This window comes from Mchenga conophoros, linkage group LG2 (genome assembly GCF_057382185.1).
Source record: "Mchenga conophoros isolate Kocher_MC1m ecotype Shallow Benthic linkage group LG2, M_conophoros_male_GT1.1, whole genome shotgun sequence".
NCBI lineage: Eukaryota > Metazoa > Chordata > Actinopteri > Cichliformes > Cichlidae > Mchenga > Mchenga conophoros.
Genome location: NC_140527.1, coordinates 17,913,721 through 17,936,285, shown reverse-complemented (window position 1 = coordinate 17,936,285; position 22,565 = coordinate 17,913,721). Strand labels below are relative to the sequence as shown.

General features: G+C 47.1%; 1 protein-coding gene across 1 annotated transcript; it reads left to right on the top strand.

The window, feature by feature from the left end:
* Nucleotides 1–352: 352 nt before the first annotated feature.
* LOC146581818 (peroxisome proliferator-activated receptor gamma coactivator 1-beta-like) lies at nt 353–22,088 on the top strand. The gene is made up of 4 exons (XM_085245749.1): nt 353–876; nt 13,158–13,343; nt 17,521–17,715; nt 21,930–22,088. The coding sequence occupies exons 1-4, from the start codon at nt 721–723 to the stop codon at nt 22,086–22,088; spliced, it is 696 nt and encodes a 231-aa protein (XP_085101875.1). The 5' UTR covers nt 353–720.
* The last annotated feature ends 477 nt before the right edge of the window (nt 22,089–22,565 follow it).

Sequence of the window (22,565 nt, the reverse complement as noted above, 5' to 3'; positions counted from 1 at the left end):
GAAGTCTTACTGGATCTGCCTACATCCCAGGAAGCCCAGTCAATAAGTCCAGCGACTGCCAGGCTGTGTCTCAAGGATGGCTCTTGAGCTCAGGTGGATATAATTTACCTGAGGGCAGGATGGGACAACAGGAAGAGTGTTAGCACAGCTCCGGCCTGTCGAGTCTGGTAAAGACTGATCAGCTTAACGTGCGTATTTCCATCCTTGCATCATTAGCCTCTTATACTCAGGCTAGATTTAGCCCCACGCCTCTGCTGCTCTCCCTGCCTGAGAGGTGGAGGAGTCGTGAAGGCGGGGTGGTGTGGGGGGGTGGATGAAGCCAGATTAGGTTTCAGAGCGACAGAGGTTGGCTGGAGGTGAGATCAGTGTAACGGATCTGCCAGCAGGAAGAAAGAGAGACAGGTAGACGGGCCGGATTCCACGACGCACGAACCCAAAGAAACCCGGACTCTGTTTGTTAACCCTTGCGAGTCTGAGCCACGACGGACGGATGGACCCAAACCCTGCATACGGACAATGTTTGTCGCATTGTCAAGCTGGACAGGAAGTCTCTGACATGTGGCTCATTCAGCGAGCAGAAGAGACGCTCACAGAAATATTCCCATAAAAACCAAAAACAGAAGTTTTGTTTCTCAACATTGAAACTGAAATGAATCAAAATGTTCTGATTGGCTGACTCGTGCCTGGGCTTCTGGTTTTAGACTTAAAGAGGGGGATGAAATGAGGATTTGGAACGAAGGGGAGGAAAAGAAGAAAGAAACAGAATCTAGAAGCGTACTTTTGGCTATGTCAAAACAGAACAGCCTGAGGTCGAGCACTTCCCCACGTCGCGCTCTTGACCACAATTTGTCTGGTCCTCACTTCATCTCTGCTAAGGTTGGGTCATTGCTCACATTTGAAGCTTGTGGCAGTAACGAGGGAGGGCGGAGCTTCACAGACGCACCAGAGACATAAAAGTATGACAGTTTCATGAACGCTGAGTGGGACTGAGTGTAATTCGTCAGAGCGGATTCAGGAGTTTGTGGTGCCGAGCCTGCATGAACAATCTTAGAACCACAGCTAACAGATAGTTAGACGTGAGGTGGTGAGATGCTCACTCAGCTCAGCAGGAGGCTGTTATCAGTAGTGGTGCAACGGATCACGGTTGATCCGTAATCCGAACCGATCCCACTCCACGGTTCGGCACACACGTGAAAAGTATGTGTATGGTGGTCAGTCTGTCAAGCGGTAGTTATGGTCAGTGCTAGCGGTCCAAGTGGAGGAGCAGAGGACTTTGCGGCATTTAAGCAGCCCTTTGCTGCCCAATCCAACTGGGCTAAAGCTATTACAAAAGCTACTGAGGTGTTTAGCTGCAGACGTGAGGCCGTACTCCGTTGTGCATAACAAGGGGTTAAACTATGATGAACGTGCTTGAGCCACGCTGAGTGTCCACTTCTGTGACAAGATCGTTCCAAGCATGTATAAGCAGGAAAAGTTAAAAGTTACAGCTGAACTGTCCCAGGCATCTTCTGTTGCCCTAACTACAAATGGGTGGAGCTCCAGGGCAACGGAAAGCCACATGACCGTGACCACTCATTATATCACAGCGGAGTGGTAGATACAAAGCCCTGTACTGCCCTATAGATTAGATTAGATTAGGTGAAACTTTATTAATCCCATGGGTTCCTCTGGGAAATTCAGTTTCCAGTAGCATAGCACAGACAGAAGTTGCAGAATGTGAGCAGAAATATACCACATATACACATACATAAATACAGAGTATACAAAAGGGATAAATAGGAATAAGAATACAAGGTAACGGCACATTTCAAGTATTGTGAGTCTATTACACCGTTGGATGTTAACAAAAACTATTGCACAGGGAAAAGGCACTACAGCTTACTTGTCCCCCCTCTCCTTTGTCCCCCTGTTTCCCCTCCCTCTCCCATCCAGCGAGGAGTTAAACAGTTTGATAGCGTGTGGGACAAAGGAGTTTTTAAGTCTGCTCATCCTTGACTTTGGGAGAAGCAACCTCTCGCTGAACAGACTCCTCTGGTTGTTTATGGCCGTGTGCAGAGGATGCCCAGTATTGTCCATAAAGTCCATATTGCACCTTAATTTATTTTTATATAAGTGCATGGAATGAGTCTTGAGCTGAATGTTTTTTAATAGGAAAAAATACTTAAATAAGTAAATGGTCTTTTTTTTCCTTTTTTTGCTGATCTGAAAATCCGATCCGTGACTTAAAACCGTTGATCCGATCCGAACCATGAGATATTTGATCCGTTGCACCACTAGTTATCAGTGTTCCTGACAGTTTCCTACAGCTGGGTTAGAACTCCAGTAACTCTGCAGCTGGATTAGATCATTAAACTGAGATTAATCACCTCTAGGGCTGAACGATTATGGAAAATAATCTAATTGCGATTTTTTTGCCCAATATTGCGATTGCGATGCGATATGCGATTATTTTTTAAGGTCTTTGTCTTCTGTATTATTAAACAAAGACAAGCAATACATCATATAGTATGGCCAATACTATATTACATTAATTTTAAACTGTTCTTTCCTGGAAGACAGACCTCTGTTATGATGACATGAGGTGATGCATGAATTGATGACTGACATTTTTATTTAACTTCTTCAATCACAACAGTATATTTGAACATACACAATAGTTTATTTTTAGCTTACAAACATCTGAGCATAAAGTGCTGACAAGGAACCCTGGTGTAAACATTAAAATGAAAGTCAGTGCAATGTGCAGATTGCAGAAATATACATTAAAAAAAATCGGTGGCTTTACCACACTCAGTTTTTCGACATCTGTGAACTACTAGACAGTCATTAAATTAAAAAATAATATTAAATAAATAAAACTAATAAATAAAAAAATGCACACATCTTACTGATCTCTGCAGTCAGTAACATTACACATAAAGTGCAAACATAATAGCAATTGTATAAACAATGAGTATGGCTCAGCTAGCCATAATCATCCTAGCTCACAGGTTTTTTGCTAGGAAGACCAGCATATCTACTTTTGCTGGCTTTAAGGATGAGCGAGTGCAGGTCACTATATTCCCTCCAGTGCTGAACAGACGCTCTGAGGGGGCACTTGTGGCTGGCACACACAGATATTTGCGGGCCATCTTGCACAGTCGTGGAAAGTGAATGTTGTGCACCTTCCACCAGGCTAAGGGATCATCCTCTCCGTCAATGACAGGGGTCAACAGGTAACTATTCAACTCTGCCTCCACGACATCTTCAAGTGGCAGAGGCAAAGCTGAAGAGGCCGCACTGGTCCTCAGAAGGTCGGGTAGGCCGGAAGTAAACGGCCGTGAAATTGGACGGTCTAGCCTTCTGATTAGCGTCACCGCTGTCTCGGTGGAGCTTAATAAACTCGGCCGTCTGCTTCTTGCTATCTAAAATATAACCAGACACTGGTGTAAATTCTCGACTGTCTCATACTTCTGTTTAATAAGTTTTCTGTTTGACGTTTAGTCAGCTGTGTGAAAACCAAGGAGGAACCCACCCGGGGGATTAATAAAGTTTTATTTTATCTAATCTAATAACTTTAATCTCAGCCAAACCGATTTACTCACGAACAAACAAAACACTGAAAAAAGCCTAACAATAACATTTTTAGGTTGTCTAAGTGACTTATATATTACGTTTAACCCGAGCAGCGAAAGTCTGCGGTGATCTGAAAATGATGTGCCGGGAGTTGTGCCGTTCTCGGCCGCATCAGTAACCCTCGAGCTCCCGGCTAGCTGTCGAGCTGGTGGGTAGCAGACGCCTCCGAAAACGTCGAAGCACTTTTGCAAATATGCGATATCTTGATAAACCGAGCAGATATTTGATGTTTACACAACTACTTTCTCGCCTCAAAAAAAATGTTAAAAGTTTATTTTGTGACCCAGAAAGATTAGTATGAGTAATTTTAAAACTTAGTAGCGGCCGCCATTGTTGGAAACTGGAGTTTGGCTGGGCCGTGCTATGAATTCTGGGATATGGTAGGCCACAAAGGACACACCCGACCCATCCTTCAAATTCGGGGAAAAGGAGGACGCATTTGTCGGCTACATTCGGAGGAGTCTACGAATTTGGACAGCCTTCGGCGCGTCGCTGTGACGTAATCGGTCTACAAATGCGGCCTCAGGAGGATGCAGCCCATGAATTTGGACATGTCCAGAGTATAATCACAGCCTTTGCGGTTAGAAAATTGCACTTGATCATGTCGCGATATTATCGCAAATGCGATATATCGTTCAGCCCTAATCACCTCACAGGTGAAAGATGCTTCACCTGTGACGTCTTTGGGCAGAGCTCTCACACAGAGCATCCACCAGAGTTTTGGTCTGATCACACTGAAGGTCATGACCTTTGGTGCAGGCTGACACACAGACATAGTCTTGGCCGGCCGTGGCTCTTTATGACATCTCATCACCACCCAGAAATGAAAATCATGTTGAAGGACGGTTTCCCACTGCTGGAGGAGGTCCAGGGTTCCTACTGGGAGATTTAAGAACGGACACCTGTGTGAAGCCGGAGGAGAGGGTGGGGCTGTTCTCAGATCTGTGATCACACATTGTTTCAGTCCTGCTTTAAATATACAACATAAAAATGGCACCTCAGCAGGACAAGTCATTATACCCCACTACACACACACACACACACACACACACACACCCTGAAGCAGCAGCAGTGATGGGAACAGCCAGTACTTCACAGCACTCTGGTTTAGCAGCATCTCACTTCCTCCTTCAGTTGGCCTCAGTTTTACTCATCACTATACACACACACGCGCACACACACAGACACACACTCCTGTTTGTCTGGCAGCAGCTCCTCGAGTCAGCAGCACTCTGTGGAAGAACTGGTCATGAGACCAGGATAAGAGCTAAAGATAGTAACAAACACACTATGACAGGACACACACATATACACCTATTACAAGTGTGTGTGGTTTACACACACACACACACACACTGTAATAGCACATTTACGTTGTGTAAAGTTTCTTCTTTCTTCTCTCAGACAGAAAAGAGTAAGTCCAGAATCCAGACCCTGTTCCAGCTCTGAGCTGTTTGTCTTTGTAAGGAAACAGAGATCTGGGGGCGGGGCTTTCTCTTGTGCACAGACACACCTGTGACCCCTGTCCCATCAGTGCCTTGGAAATTCTGATGGACAAACGTCCCGTGGCTCTGTCTGAATGAGTGTGAAGAGCTCGGTGTGGTAGAGCAGGTCGTTTCCCTCCTGCTGCTGCTGCTGCTGCTGCTGAGCTCAGGCTCCACCATCCTGCTGTTAGCGAAGGGCAGCCAATCAACAAGGATGAACTGAAGTTCTGCACGGAGGCTCGGTATCAGAGAAAGGAGGATTATTTTGAGCTGTGAGTCATGCAGAGCTGCTCTGGGAGTCCCCATGCAGCAGAATGGATGGATCAGAGATCTCAGCAACCAAGCTATGTTACAGCAGCCTGACAGAACCATGTTTGCATGTTTGTGGCATCATCTGCATGTTATTGGTCAATCAGCAGATTAAAGTTGAGTTTACACGGTGAGCTGTCGCAGGAGGAGGCGAGGGAAAAACGCTGTGGCGCTCAGTCAAGCTTCTCGGGACAAATGGACTAAACGCTCAGCCTTGGCATATACCCCTGTGAGCTTTCACTGTCTCACTTTGTGCCTCAATAATCAAACGGCAGGTAATTGGCTCTTTGTGGGGGGAGGAGGGAGGGGCACTTTTTTGTCTGCTGTGATTAAGCTCATCCTTTCTTTACCGGCTGCGTGGAAGTTGAAATCCTTCCACCGCTCGCAGGTGTGTCGCAGTGAACCTTCAAACAGACCCTGTGACTGCGATCAGCTGCAGGTATCACTGCGTCAGCTTGTGTTCTCCTGCTGTGGTTCTGTGGGCCGTCAGATTCCTGCACCAAGCACTTCCTGTCAAAGTGACTTACAACAAAGTGGGCATTAAAGGCCTTATCTCCTCCATGTCAGTTCTTTATGCGGAGCTTGGATGTGATTACACCTTCTTCATCCGCCGCCTCTCATCACCATTTTTCAGCTCTATGGGAGCGTCCGTCACCTCACCTTCACGTCTGTGCCACGCCTCCTTTTCCTTATTACTGAGCTTGGGTCATTTCAAGTCCCGATAAAATATGTTCATGATCGCACTAAAGCCACGGGGAGCAGACTAATCGTGGATTCGCTGCTCAGAGGATCAGGAGTTTGGGAAAGGTGTCGATCGAAGCATCGATTACTTCCTTTTGTGTTCCGGGATTATTTCAGTGATTCTGCAGTGAGTGCTGTTGCAACATCAGCTGTTTGGTAATCTCAGCTGATCTGGAGCTGCAGGCCCTGAGGGCAGCCCGGTCTCTGAAACTCGCTAACCTGGAAACACCACCCAGTGCTCCGCTCTCAGCCTCCTGCGGTGTGCAGTCTAGAGAGCCTGACCTTGTATGGTGTTGCTTGTGTGTGTGTGTGTGTGTGTGTGTGTGTGTGTGTGTGTGTGTGTGTTAGTGTGTGTGTGTGTGTGTAGTTGGGACAGCTCTCACATGACCGGACTTGTGACTGACCTTGCGCAACATTACAACAGGCCTGCGTCCAGCTGCCAGGACAGCAGCCGAGCTTTGATTCCTGCGTGTGGATCAATAAAGTTACACGTTATTATCAACGCTCCGCTATTTTTATTGTCGTGATTTTTGGCACAAAGTTTGGAGGAGGTGTGATGCATGTACAAAAACATGACAGCCTAATTTCACTCAAGTTATGAATCACCAGAGAAGCTAATGTTTGTACCAGTTGTGTGTGGCCTCCTTGCTCCTCGTGATTGGCTTGTGTCCTTTCTGGACCCGTCTGCAGATAGTTGTGTGTTCTTTGAGATTTTTCTTGCTTCATATTTTTCTTAAAGAGTTAAAAAAGCGTTCACCTTTGAAGGGTGACCTCAGCTAACGAGATGATTTCAGCTTGTGTAACTCTGAGTCCAGTGGAAAGACGCGGCGCTCGCGCTTAGCCAACCCAGAGATAAGCTTTGAGGAATCTGAGTGTTTAAAGATAGAAACGAAGGATGCTGGAGCTCCACCGCAGAGCCTCGCTGGCCTTTCCACATCCACTCTCTCCTTTTAGCCCAGATAGCTCTCCCACGTGCAGGCGTGCTATAAATAGCCCAGGTTTAATGCACGATTGTCCCGGCGGACTCTTCGTGTTGGTAGCGTCTCGCTGCTTTCGCTCAGGCACACATTAACCACAAATGGGTCCCACCACACCTCCACCCCCCAAAACAGCAGAATTACACAGTGAGGGCCTTCTGAAGGAGCTGATAGTGAGCAGATCTCAGAGGTCAGGCTCATTCATTTGCACATTACCTCTGCTGTTCCAGCACGAGGCGGAGGCTCAGCGCAGAGCCTTCGTCTCTTGTCTGTCAGTAACTTCAAAGATGTGAGTATTCTGCATTAATTTCATGCTCATTTGTTTAATCTGCCCGTTCGAGCAGTAACGGCTTCAGAGACACTCTGAGTGATGCTGACGGGCCGTGGTGTCAGGGAGGAATAAACCCGCCTCTGCTGCCGTTTGCTTTCAGAGAGGGGATGACGGAGCGCCGTGCGGTCACTCAGCAAAACCTCTCATTTAAAGTCACATCTCAGGCTCTTTGGCACAAGTCAGGACCTGCTTTGTGCAAAAGCGGGCACGTACGTGCTGCTCTCACCTTCTGGTCGCTTCCACTTCTCCCTCAACTGATGCTTGATGACTGCAAAAATTTGAGCCCTGACTTCGATCGGCAGGAGTCAAAGCTCCGCCTCCTCGCGCTCACCTGAACTCGACCCGATATGGGGTCAGAGTGTCAGAGCCGGTGTACATTCGCAGCAGTTGGAATAAACGTGGGGAGCGACAGAAAGGCTTCAATGAAACACGAGCAAACATCTGCTCTCAATCACACGCAGGTCAGCAGTAAATCACTGCATCAATGCCTTAAATGGGCGTCTGGAGGCTCTGAGAGCCTTCCTGTAAATGCTCTGACGCAGTTTGACTTTTGGACCTGCAGTGAATCCCCTCACCTGATTGGATGCTGCACACGTGTTTATGTTTGGTTTGTATCTTTGCAGAGACGGTTAACACAATCCTTCCTGGAAACAGGAGCAGAATTGCTCCTCGCCGAGCTGCTTCCTCCTCCCGGCGTCTGATTCATGTCGAGAAGCTTACAGTCTTTGTCGCTATTCAGAGTCAGTGCAGCACTACAAGCACGCCGCAGCCTCGTATCGCCTTCCGCTGCTGCAGCGTCACGTGTGCACTGATGTTCTGGGACATGTTCTACATACGTGGGATGTCCTCATGTGTGTGCCTGTGCATGCGTGTCATGTTCAGGGATGGTTTTATTGATTGATGGCTGTGGTGGAGGGAAGGGAGGATGATGGAGGGAGGAGTGGTAACATTCAATCAGACTGTCCTCTGATGGACGAGGGTAAAAAGAGTATACGAGGAAACTGTAAGTGGAGAAAAGGGCAGAGTGGCCAACGAGGGAAGGCTGCATGATGGTAGGAATGAAGAAAGGATGGGGATGAGTCAGAGCCACGTGAGGAGGATGTGAGCTGCATGCTGAGGGAGGTTCACACTCAGTTAGGTGAAACACACCTGCATCAGCAGCGGGGGGAGGGTCTTACCAAGGGCGCCCTCTCCTCTGTCACTCCACCTTTCCTCCTCCTCCTCCTCCTGCTCAGTGAAGTCATGACCGCTCTCCCCCCCTTTTCCCTTCGCTGACGTTATTCTGACCTACATCTTCCTTCCTGTGTCCTTCTTCTTCTTCTCTCCTTCAAGCGCGTCTTCTGTTTCCGGCTCCGTTCATCAGCTTGTCCACCGCTCAGGTTCCTATGCTCTCTGCTGATTGGCTCTTTGATCATGTCTCATGAGTCGTTTATGAAACCGTAAACGCTATCAGCTGATCTTATCTCTTCCATGACCCAAATAAACACGCTGAATAAACACTCATAAACCGAGACGCACAGTGAGGCGGTGAGCTGAGGTTGGAGATCACTGAAGGTGTGTTTGTGTGTGTGTGATGTAACTATGCTTTGATTTAAAAGTGGGATAAAACACGCAGTCCAAAAACAGCCAAATATTAAAATGATGGGGCAGCGGGATGGGGAGAGGAGCGATGAGGCTTTTATCATTTCTGTGTTCTGGCTGTCGATCGAACAGCTGATTGGGAGAAATATACGAATACTGTTAATTGCTTTTATGAAAAATGTGTTGATTCATGGTGACCGTGAAGTAGAAGACGGCTCAGAGCTGCTTTGTTGTAGCTGGTGGTGGTCTGTCAGCTGGACAAGTTGCCGATGTGGACTGTGTTATGTGTTACAAACAGAAGCTCCTGCACAGTTCCAGAGATTCCCAGAGCTGATCTGAATGGCTCAGCATTGGGTCTGACGTAGAATAATGGATAATAATAATGGATTGGATTTATATAGCGCTTTTCAAGGCACCCAAAGCGCTTTACAATGCCACTATTCATTCACACACACTGGTGGAAGCAAGCTACGGTTGTAGCCACAGCTGCCCTGGGGCAGACTGACAGAGGCGAGGCTGCCATATCACGCCATCGGCCCCTCTGGCCAACACCAGTAGGGTAAAGTGTCTTGCCCAAGGACACAAAGCGACCAAGAGCCAGGACAGAGAGCCCGGGGATCGAACCGGCGACCTTCCGGTTACAGATACGCTTCCCAACCCCCTGAGCCACGGTCGCCCCAAGTGTGCTATATATACTTGATGTATTGCGAGTTTTTCCACATACGGTGGTTAAAATATCTTCTAGAAGAAGTTGCCGTGGAAATATAAATATAAATATTTCTGAAACATGCCGTAAAGCTGTTGCTGCAGTGCCATGAATTTATTCCAGCAGCTGAAAAGTCGTCCTCTGCAAAACAAACAAAGACTGTTTTAAACTTTGCATGTGAGCATCTCCATGTTATAAGCACAAAAGAGAACCTTTGCAAGTAAAGTCTCATTAATTCTTGTTTGTGATCGTTTGTTTGTCGAGTGTTGACCACAGAGACAGTCGTACTGTCACTGGTGAAAAAGCCTCTGTGTGCAGATGATGCTTCAAATAAAACATTTAAATTGAACGAGTGCAATTTTAGGCCATATGTGGTTAAATATAACATTAAAACATGTAACATAGTCTGACAGTGGGTCCAAGGGTTTCACCCTGATACCTAATGACAGGATACGCCTCCTCAGAGATGGTGGGTCTCTGAACTCGGAATAAAAAGTGTTCCTTTCATTGTGTGAGCAGAGAGCACTGCTCGTGTTGAACGTGTTAATTTGGTTAATTTCATCATCACATCAGTGGTCTCAGCTATGCTAGCTGAAACCTGATAGAAACGTGACAGTTGCTGCTGGGACAGAGTGTTCTGCACGCTCAGACACAAACGGCAGAGGACGAGTCGGCTACAAGCTGAGCTGCTTTGTGTTTGAGGAAAGCTGATCTGTTTGAATCAGTTAAATACGTTTAACTGGTCGACCCAGTGTGTGTGTTGTCGTTTCCTCATCATTCATAAAACAGGACATTGATTCTGTGTGTCGTCTTCATGCAGACGTTAAGGAAGGAATGTTTCCTCCTCCCTTCAGAGACCACGCAGTCATTTCCCATCACGGCGAGTCACGCACACACACTTCCTGCTCTTCGCAGTGACGTGGCTCAGTGTGTGTGAGAGGCTCGGCCTGCTGTGACTGTGAGCCACATGGTAAAGAATTTAGAGATGTGATCTTGAGGGTAAAACAAACTGAGCACAGTTTCCCTTTTCACATGTTCCTGAGAGCATTTCAGGAATTGTTGATTAGGAAGCGGGATCTGAAATCGTCTTGTATGGGCAACGGACATTTTCAGGGAGTGAGTTTTTCAGAGTTGGGCAAGCCATCGCTGAGGTTTTAGAGAAGTGTTTGGCAGTTCCTGACTTTATGAAGGGTGAAGGCTCTTGTTCCTTCAGGCAGAGGCTTCGTGTAGGTGTCGAGTGATTTGGTAATGGGAAATGATTCTTGAGGTCTTGTTACCTCAGATGTTGCGAGGGGTCAGAGGGTGCCTGCTGAGGTCCTTTATGTCCATAAGAGTTCATGTGGAGGTTCCTGTGATTTCATGTGATCGTAGGAGATCCTCGTTGTTGATTACTGCCTGGAAATAATCTCCATTCCTCTGCTGTGTGTCTAAGCCTAGGTCTCCTTTTTTTTTTCTCTTTCGGTGTTTGCAGTGAGTGACGCGCAGAGCTCGAACAACTTTGAGATATTTGTCACTAAAGAACATCAGAAAACAAAGTTATAAGCACTCTCAGCACTGGAGCCCCCCAGGGGTGTGTTCTGAGCCCCCTGCTGTACTCTTTGTACACATATGACTGTGTGGCCACTACCAGCTCCACCACCATCATCAAGTTTGCTGACGACACCGTCGTGGTGGGCCTGATCTCTGATAACAACGAGACGGCCTACCTGAAGGAGATTAGGAATCTGGAGAACTGGTGCCAGAGGAACAACCTCCTTCTAAACGTCAGTAAGACAAAGGAGCTGATAGTGGACTTCAGCACTAAGCAGGAGAGGAACTACCAGACCCCCGTCATCAACGAGTGCCCAGTGGAGAGAGTGGACAGCTTCAAATACCTCGGAGTTCACATCACGCAGGACCTGTCATGGTCCTGTCACATCAACACCGTGGTGAAAAAGGCCCGACAGCGTCTCTACCACCTCAGACGCTTGAGAGACTTCCAACTGCCCTCCAAGGTGCTCAGGAACTTTTACTCGTGCACCATAGAGAGCATCCTGGCGGGAAACATCTTAACCTGGTTCGGGAACAGCACCATGCAGGACAGACGAGCTCTACAGAGGGTTGTGCGGTCAGCTGAGCGCACCATCCGCTCCGAGCTCCCTGACCTGCACTCAATCTACAGCAGGCGGTGCTGGACCAAGGCCAGGAAGATCGTGAAGGACCTCAGCCATCCCAACAACAGACTGTTCTCTCTGTTGAGGTCAGGAAAGCGATTCCGCTCCCTGAAGACCAACACAGAGAGACTGAGGAGGAGCTTCTTCCCGCAGGCGATACGGTCTCTCAATCACACCACCACACAGTACTGACCCACACATATGGTTCTTACACACACACTGGACTTTCTGGACTTTGGTTTTGCACAACACTGGTCACTATATTCTTCATTTCCGGTTAATACTTGTACAGCTGCTGTTATTGTGTATATATTTATTTATATTTAGATTTCTTCATACATTCTTATATAGTTCTATATTGTGTATTGTGTATTTTGTTGTACAGTTATTTTATTTTCAACTTTAATTTATATATTTATCTTTATCTTATTCTTCCCAGTTAAATTTACCCTTCATTCTAATTTGTGTTGTACAGTTATTTCATTTTTAACCTTAATTTATATTTTATTCCTTCCTAGTTAAATTTACCCTTTTTAATTTTTCATATTTATTTCCTTTCTTATTCATAGCCTTTTCCTTTTTTGTTTTCTTTAGGTCACGAGCAGTTGTCCAAGCATTTCACTACATATCGTACTGTGTATGACTGTGTACGTGACAAATAAAATTTGAATTTGAATTTTTATATCAACCATCCACCTCCTCGGTCAGAATACACATGCAGCTCAGTAAAACCAGCACTCATCACATGTGTCACTGTGACCACAGTGAGACGTGCATTAATAGATGATGACCGTCCACACTGGGCGACTGTACATGTGACAGACAGTCTGTGCGATCCTGGTGTTGAACCTCCTCTAATGTGGAAGCCTTATTACATCTAATGAGCAGCTGTTGATGAGAGCTCCTTGTGATGCTGACAGCGAACAGTGATTTACAGTGCAGACTTTTATCCAAAGTGCCTCTCACTTTGAGAAAGGGCGGCTTGATTGGAACTGAAGCTCTGACAGTACAACCACACAGAAACATTCAGACTCATTGGAGTCGTGGAAGGAGAACCATCTCCACGTTTGTGTTTCAGAGAGCACAGATAGCATCATCCACTGCTTAAGGCAAAGCAGAACAAAAACACTTTTACCCAGCTGTGATCTTTGTGACTTGTGCTATTTTTTTGTATCCCGAAAGAACCCAGGCTCCTGGGAATGCTGCTTTGATCTCAATGTTTAACTAACGTGACCTCTCCTTCTCTTTTTCCGTCCTCAGTATGGGGAGGAGGAGGTGTGTTCGGACCGTCTGGACACCGACTTCCCGGACATTGACCTCTCCCAGCTGGACACCAGCGACTTTGACAGCGTCAACTGCCTCAGCGAGCTGCAGTGGTGCAACGATCAGTCGGCCAACGCGTCGCCGGCCTCCATTCACTACAGCACAGCAGACGAGCTGTTCGAGGTGAGGTTTCTGTCCTGAAGCCGGCGCCTCTTCTCGAAAATACGTCTCCTTTTTTGGCGTCTTTCTTTCTCATACCTATGCTCGTTATCTTTCTATTCTTGGAAGAGCTGGTGGTCAGAGGGAAATGAATCTTCGTCTGTTGTTTAGTGTTGAGACAAAGTTGGTGTTGTGTGAAGGACTTCCCAAATACTCCCTGCTGACTCCTTTAGCTGCACAGTGTACAAAATATATGCTCTGATATTATTTTAGTGAACTGAGGCGAGCACGAGGTGTTAGGCCGGAATCAGCTGGCAAACATGTCCACGCGCTGCAGGCTTGTCTCAGCACTTCACACCAAACAGAGGCTGAATCTGTGCTTTTTGTTTTGGCACCTTCTTGTTTTTTCAGACCTTTTGACCAAAGCTGTTGTTTTATGAATTAATTCAGCTGTTAATTGAATCTCACACGTGCCTTTCGTGGAATTGGGTCTCAGAAGCATGTTGTTAGAGAGCCAAAGTTTCCTATGCTGAAGTGGGGTGTAAAACCCAAACCCCTGTCTTGACCCTTGTGCTTAGATGTGGACATGTGTGGGCCCAGCCAAGAAAGTAGTTCCCAGTTATGCTGCGTGTAACACGATGATGCAAGCAGCACATCTGCTGGGCCGCTGAAAGCCCGAGGCTCCGGTGTCTGGTGCCCTTCCGGGATGAATTCAAGGAATACCCTTCTAATCTTTCTTTATCTGCGAGCCGGCCCTGGATCATTGATCGTCCATAGGTTTGCAGTCCCTGCAAAGTCTTGCAGTCCCATTATGGAGGCTAAATTGAGAGCACCTCGAGAATAAAAAGACAATAACGGAGAGATAAAGTAGCATTTAGGTCCACATCATCTGCTGTGTAATGCAAGTCTGCTGATGGAAATTGCTTTGATGCTGCAATGTGCCACAGAGAGTATTGGTTAAATGAAGACAGGCAAAGCATTATGGGAATTCAGGTAAATAAACACCCACAGCCCCTGTCTGCACTCTGAGCGCCTCAGTTTTATTCTTACTTCGATCCACATTAGCTGACGCCTGAGCGACTCTTTGACTTCCTGTTGCTGACACGAACTAAACTTCACAAGATCACAGACGCACAACACAGACAGTTACAGACGCAATCATACAGCACAAACACAATCACAGACACACAACAGACACAGTTACAGACACAATCATACAGCACAGACAAAATCACACACACAGTCGCAAAGACACAATCATGGACACAGGTGTATTCATACTGAGAAGTTACAGCTGTGAGATTCTTCATGTCTAACAGCAGCCGACTAATAAGAAAATACACGAAGAGGAAACGGGCGCGTTAATCTCACCGTTTTTCTGGTTCTTTGTCTCGATCAAACACTGCAGCTGCTTTACTTCCCGGCCTTTGTGGTATCGGGAGCTCTTTGATGGCTTCATGGCACTTTTTCCTTTCTGTGTTTGTCACCAGTAACTGCTCCTCCTGATGCGTTCTGGTCTGTGTTCACTCATTTTTCTGTTTCTGCAAACTCACTCTGCACATGTACAGCTTTGAAAAACACAGCACCCCCCTTCATTCCTCTGATATGTTATATTTCAGTCAATACTATATTGATCAGATTAAAACAGCAGTGTAGATGGTCAGACCGCGTTTGATTATGAATACGAGTAATGAATAGAGTGATAAGCAGGCACATGAAGCCCTCCCAGTGTCTCTGCCCCTCTGCTATCAGTCAATATGGTGCTTATTTACGGTCGCGTGTCGCAATCTCATCCCCAGCTGGAGGTTATCGATCGTGTTTGTGTGACTTAATTTAACCTCAGAGTGCAGAGATCAGGAAAGGAAAGAGCAAATTGATTTAGAATTATGATTTTAGCAATAAAAGCCCACACATGCTCAGTGGACATCTATTCAGCTGTTCGTGTGTCAGCCAATCACACGGCAAGACAAGCTGCTGAAGCTCAGACCGAGCATCAGAATGATGAAGAAAGAATGTGGCATGGTTGTTGGTCTGAGTGTTTCACACACTGATCTCCAACCATCTCTGAGCTCAGAGGAAATAACCAGCCAGCAGCAGCTCTGTGGGAGGAAATGACTCGCTAAGGTCAGAGGAGGATGGACAGTCTACTTAGAGCTGATAGGAAGGCAGCAATAACTCCAGTAAGCACTCGCTACAACCAAAGGTCGTGTCCAAATTCATGGGCTGCATCCTCCTGAGGCCGCATTTGTAGACCGATTACGTCACAGCGACGCGCCGAAGGCTGTCCAAATTCGTAGACTCCTCCGAATGCAGCCGACAAATGCGTCCTCCTTTTCTCCGAATTTGAAGGATGGGTCGGATGTGTCCTTCATGGCCTACCATATCCCAGAATTCATAGCGCGGCCCAGCCAAACTCCAGTTTCCAACAATGGCGGCCGCTACTAAACGTCAAACAGAAACCTGATTAAACAGAAGTATGAGACAGTCGAGAATTTACGCCAGTGTCCTGTTATATTTTAGATAGCAAGGAGCAGACGGCTGAGTTTATTAAACTCCACCGAGACAGCGGTGACGCTAATCAGAAGGCTAGACCGTCCAATTTCACGGCCGTTTACTTCCGGCCTACCCAACCTTCTGAGGACCTGGCCCACGTAGACTGCGAAGGCCGGGTCCTCAGGAGGATGCAGCCCATGAATTTGGACACGACCAAAGTCTGCAGAAGAGCGTCTCTGAACCTTGAAGCAGATGGGCTCCAGAAGCAGACGACCACACCAGTGTCACTGCTGTCAGTAAGAACAGGAAACTGAGTCTATGGCTAACACAGACTCTCAAACCTGGACAACAGAAGCTGGAGAAACGTCTCCTGGTCTGACGAGTTTAAAGCATGGATCCATCCTGCCTGTGTCCGTGTTCAGGCTGCTGCTGGTGTGACTCTCAGTACCAGCTGAGCATCGTTTAAACTCCGTAGCCTGGCCGAGTGCTGCCGCTGACCACGCCTATCCTTTATGACCTCATTCCACCGTCTTTAGCAGGATAACAAAGCTCCGTGTCTCAAAGCTCAGATCATGTCAGACTGGTTTCTAGAACATGACTGTGAGTTCACTGCACTCAGGCAGCCTCCACAGACACAGATCTCAGTCCTGCAGAGCAGCTTTGAGATGCAGGAGACACATCTGCATCAGCTGTGTGATGATGTCATAATGATGTCAGTCTCTGAGCAGCTTGTTGAATCTGAGCCATGAAGAGTTAAACTCAGTACTAGCAGATGTACCTAACAAAGTGTAAGTAAGTAAGTGTCTGTATTTTGATTGTCAGGTAAATGTAAATCTGTTTTTCTGTGACTGTTAAATTAAGTATTGCTTTTAGCCAATCAAAGGCTTTCCTCTGCTGATGTAGCACTGTGTAGATTCCCGCAGAGAAGACGTGAGCTGGCCTGAAGATGGAGAATAAATGTAGGAATAAATAGTTTTGGCAGCTGGGGACAGATGGATCTGGATGATAAAAGAGAGAGACAGATGAATGAAGCTCGCTGGCTTCCCGTAGGCCAGCCGTGCTATCGCCTCTCCACCAGACTCTGCTCTCAGCAAGATGGCAGCTCATCAACAGTAAACAACTCCTGTGTGGATGTCACAGGAGGGCCAGCGGTGGAAAGAGAGCTGAGCTTGGACTGAAATTACACATAAACATTATTTTCTTCAAACGAGACAATGTTCATGCTGAAACATTACAGAAGTGCACATGCAGCATTGCAGAGAACTCAGTGTCGTACTGACGGAGATAACAAGGTCAAAGGTCAGAGTGGAGTCACCTGACCTGTGATGTTATTGTGATAAATGACACAAACAAGAAGAAAGAGTGATCAGAATGTATGGGGCATTGTTTGAGGAGTGATTCAGCTCCCGAAGAGTCCTTCAGTCTGAGAACCAAGACATCTGTCTATACATCCAAGCATCCATCCATCCACCCATGTATACATCCATCCATCCATCCAAACATACATCTATACATCCATCCATCCACCCATGTATACATCCATCCATCCATCCATCCAAACATACATCTATACATCCATGCATCCATCCAAACATCCATCCATTCATATGAATGTGGTGATGGTGATAGATCTGGTGTGGTGGATTAATAGTGGGTCTCTGAGGTTTGTATCGGTGTTCCTGATCCCGCCCATGTTCTCTTCCTGCAGATAGAAGAGGAGAACGCGGCTCTGCTCGCCGCTCTCACCGACAGTTTGGATGGGATTGTGGATGCCGAGGTGGGTGGACTCTCTGTGTTCCCCGCCCTGGGGGAGGAGCCCAGCCAAGAAGAGGAAGATGGTCTTTCTCTCAGCGCCGAGGACTTCAGCCAGCCTCTGGGGTCCGAAACCGAGGACCCGTCTCTGGTAAGAACACAGAGCGGCGTGAAGCAGCATCAGAACTGTTTCTTTTGTCTCTATTCTGGGTCTGGACCTCAATTTTCCACATCTCCCTCTGTTATGTTTGGTATACAAAAGAGAAACAGGAGATGAATATACCAAACATAACAGAGGGCTGTTATGTTTGGTATTCATCTCCTGTTTCTCTTTTGTCATTGGTCTGCAAATCAAACGTCTCTCACAGCCCAACAGACAGAGATCCTTTAATGCGAGCTTCAAACCCTATCCAGCCCTCGTCACCCCGACGTGCTGAGCCTCTCCTTTCCCATGCTCTCCCTGCAGCTTTCTCCCCCGTATCTCCATCTGTGTCGCGTTCACTAACCTTCATGATCCCCTCATCGGCCTGCGAGGTTCAAAGTCTGCCTTTAACTGCAGGAAAACAGAGCAGCACAAAGTAACCTTTCATCCTGTGTGTGTGTGGGGGTGGGGGTCCCGTTTCTGGGAACCAGGCATTATTTCAGTCACACAAATAGGGTGAAATGCTTCAGAGAGAGCGCCTTGTAGAGGTTTGTGTGAGAATGAGATCTGGTCATAAATGATGAAATCCTGAAAAAGAATAAAGTCTGAGATGTGTTGAGAACGGCGATACAACAGTTTCTTACAGCGAGCTGCTGACTTCAGACTTTTAGGAAACTTTCAAAGTTGTGTGAGTGATTTGACGATTCTGCAGACCTACACAGTCTCAGGACCATGAGTGAGGTGGTCTGTGTTGGTCTTTGTGCTGAAGTGTGTGTGTGTCTGTTCTCCCCCCCCCCCCCCCGGGCCTCTTCCTTGTTCCCTGAATCACTCTTCCTGGAACAAATCCTGTTCTCTCCCCACTTGCCCCTCCCCCCGTTATCAGCCCTTGTGTGCACCTGAGCCCGTCGCCTCCTTACCAAAAACTCTGAAACCTGTTGAGCCCCCCCTGCTGGGCTCAGCCTGGAGGTAATTGAAGCAGGAAGTTATTTGACTGCTCATGCGATTACCTCCAATGCGGTCTTGTTGCTCTCGTCACAAACACAAATCCACCCGCTTCCTCAGCGCACGGTGCTCGCAGGCTTTACTTGTGTGCTCTGATTTAGCGGCAGCTGACAAAGATGCTATTGTTTGGCAGTCGTGAGTCATGGCGGATGTCTGAATACCTGCAGTGTAAATGTTTACCAGCATGCTCTGACTTCTTTTTGTACTGACACGATGAGGCCATCTATAAAACCACCCTGTTGAGCCACATTTGCTGGGCTCTAAAATGAATGCAGTGATAGACTGTGAGATAAGAATGGGTCAATATCCTTTATGGAACAATAAAATATGTTCTTACAGTGAAAGAAGACTCCATTGAGTCTCCTTGGATTGAACTGCTCCGCAGAATTATACCAACAAATGAATGATGGAGCCTTACAGTGAATGCAGCTGTGCTGCAGTGTGTTCAAGCCGTGAGGAAGCAGACTGAGCGATGGCAGCATATCAGCCGTTGCTCTTCTCTGGTACAGGTGCACTGTAGTAACTGCTTTGGCCTCAAGCCGCTTTATACTTTATACTGGAGTAATAGAGAGAAAACCCCAACAATGAGACAACCCCCTAGGAGCAAGCACTTGGTAACAGTGGAAAGGAAAAACTGTTTGAACAAAAAGAAACCTCCAACAGAACCAGGCTCAGGGTGGGAGCCTGCCTGCTGTTACCTCTTCAAACCGCTTTGCAACCCACCCCACCCCAGCACCTCCACTTCATGCTTTTACTAACTTAATGTAACTGAGACCTGCTCATATCTGTGCTGGGGTCAGAGGTTGGAGCTGGGGTCAGAGGTCGGTGCGGTGCAGTATAAAAGAAGGAATCTGTGCATTTTTATGCCTCATGCTTCTCACGTATGTATACAAAAGGACCAAGAGGTCAAGGAGCGCCAAATATAAATGATGAGAGGTTCTGTTCCCCACCTAAATAATATCTGAACACTAAGACTACAGAACCACAGACACTAACAGACACGTAGGTGGAGCCTTGACAGTGTTGGTGTAATCATGTCCAGTGTCCAGGGCCCCATCATCGTTATCCCTGTTCATTTAAAGCTACACTGTAAAGTGTGTGCACCCACTGCGAGCTGTTTTAGTGACACCACTGGGATTGAGTGTTCAGTTTGACAACATGCAGAACACATCACCAACGACACGTTTAGGAATAATACTTATATACAAGGTAGTAAGACAGAGGTTTTACTGTATGACTGGAGTACTCTAGTGTACTAACAGTAGTGGGGACGGATCTGAGAGGCATTAGCAGGAAAATAGGGCATTCCTTCCAAATTGGTGGAAATTGCAGTGACGGTAAATGTTTCAGTAATCAGGACAGTTTGGCTGTTGAGGAAGCCAAAAAAGAAGCAGTCAAGCCTGTGAGCGCTAACGGTGAGTGTGTGCCGGCAGGAAGTCGGGCATCGCTGCAGGCGGTTAAATGCAATGAAGCTTTTGTTTGGTGCAAAACAGGCCAAAGATAGTGAGCTGTCACGCCACGACATGCCGTCGTCTCTGCTGTCTCACACGTTTGTCCTTGAAGCTTCGGCGGTCATCAGTCAGCCAGAACTCAGGTTGTAAGTACGAGACCCCGAAGGTCACAGAAACGCCAGCTCAGACTTCATGACTGTCGCCGTCGTTTATTCTTGAAGTTTTGGTGCACTTTTGATAATATTGATCCCAAAGGTCCACATGTAGAAAACTCCAGAGCAGTTTGATTGTGACAGATGCAACTCTGAGACTCTTTAAATAGCTTTAAATTATTACACTGCACAGGGCTGCGTTTGACTTGAGAAACAATTTTAAAAAGTGAAGGTGTTCTCACAGGTGCAGCAGCCGGACATCCATGCAGGCAGAGCAGCCTCCTAACAACATTATTCTCTTTACTCTGCGTGCTGTCACATGACTGCTGTCACTGTGTTCAGGCTTAAATGAGGTGGCGGCCTCTACTGACAAATCCTAGAATCCTAAATTTTGTTCCAAAGTCTTCTAAAAGTCGTGTCTGTGTGGCGTGATTATAATTACATGACATATACGTATAAAGCTGCATAAACAGTGACAAGTTCAGTTTCCTCAGAGCTAAAAGAGCCGTGCAGAAGCTTTTAACATGTGTTTTCTCTGCACCGTGTCCCCCTCTTTCGGTGCTTGTGCACACTCTTGCAGTTTGTTCACATGTGATTGGCCCTTGGCTCTTTCTTCATGACTATTTGTCCCAGTGTAGAACAAGGCCTCCATTGATGAGGCCACTGAAGCTGTGGGAGGTGTCCAGAGTAGAGTAGAGCGAAGAAGAGTAAACTGTGTGTTTGAGGGCCCCGGATGCTTTCAGTGGTCCAAACAGACACAAACCTTCAGTTGCCACTTTCACGCCCCTCAATGGGACTCTGAGCGGAGCATCAGCACGCGCTCAGAGCCAAGTTGGCTCGCCCACAAAGAGCCGCTGTGGCCCATTAACGATGTGTGCTTGCAGCCAGTGCTGACGGCTGGTGATGATGTGCAGCGTCGCTCACAGGTACACAGCTTCTAATGCTGACCTCCAGAGAGTCAGCCGCAGCATCACGCCATCATAAACGCTCTGCACGCCCTGCAGTAGGTCTTCATATAATGTTGCTTACATGTGACGGCCCCAATCAGAAATAGAGTTTTTATAAAGCGGCAACATCCGTGAGTTTCTACCAGCGATTCAGAGAGACTGAAAAAGGAGCTGATGGAGCTGACATGAAGCTCAGACCTGCACTGAATGGGCGACGAGGACAGTGGGCGGGGCTTGGGGGGTGCTAGTGTTAATATTCAGCTGAAGGGTAATACTGGGGGATGATGAAGGACAGGTTGGCTTCATGCCTGTAAGAAGACTGTGATGGAGGGATGAAGGAGCAGTCGTGCTCGGTTATTATAGAAAGAGAGAGTTTTTAATGGGAACGTGAGCGTGCCGTGTCGCTGTCAGCTTTAGTCGAGTGATAAATGTACAGTATGTTGACCCGGCCTGCATGTTACTCTTGTACAAACATCCATCAGCGAAGTGTTAACAGCTGACAGAACGTAGATTAAAAACTGGCGCATTCATCTCTCTGTGAGCCCTCTCCCGTGTTTGTGTTTTTACTACATTTGTACATCTGCCTCGCCGTCGTGCACGCGCACAAAGCGGCGCTCTATGTCTACGTCATGAAGACACTTCTGAAACCTTTTGATTTTCTTCCTCCTCAGCTGAAGAAGCTGCTGCTGACGCCTCCCAACATGCCTGCAGGCATGGACGTGCACAAAGAGGGCGTGAATGGCCATCGCTACTGCAACAGAAGCTTGCGCCTTCGTCCGGTCAGGCCTCTGCTGAAGGTGAGACACTTCCTGTCAGTACGTGCTGTTTAAAAGTTCACTACTTGTTGAATTAGGTTTTCAACAGAGCAACGAATTATCAAAATTAAATTCTCCAGTCTCTGGATTTTTACAATGAGTCGACGCAGTACTCGTGGCTGCGTAGGTAGTAGTACATCAGCAGTAAATGGTACAGTACGAAGCAGTTTTTACAGATTGTTAAGCTGTAGAATAAAAGCTTGCCGAGACCTTCCCGAGGAGAGGATGCTGTTGATGCTGGACGGAGTTCACAGAGCTGTGGCTTTAGCTTTAGAGCCGCGTAGCTGTGCTGTGGCAGATGGTGTGAGGGCAGCAGTGAGTTATGTGGATAATCCACAGCTGCACGCAGCACAGACATTAAACGTGAGCCTCTGTGCAGGGCAGGAAACCGCTTCCATGTTTTGTTGTGTGGGGCTTCATTTTTCATTTCCAGGAACAGCTGCAGACAGGAGAATGAAACAAAACAGTTCATCTGAAGCATCAGGATGTAGT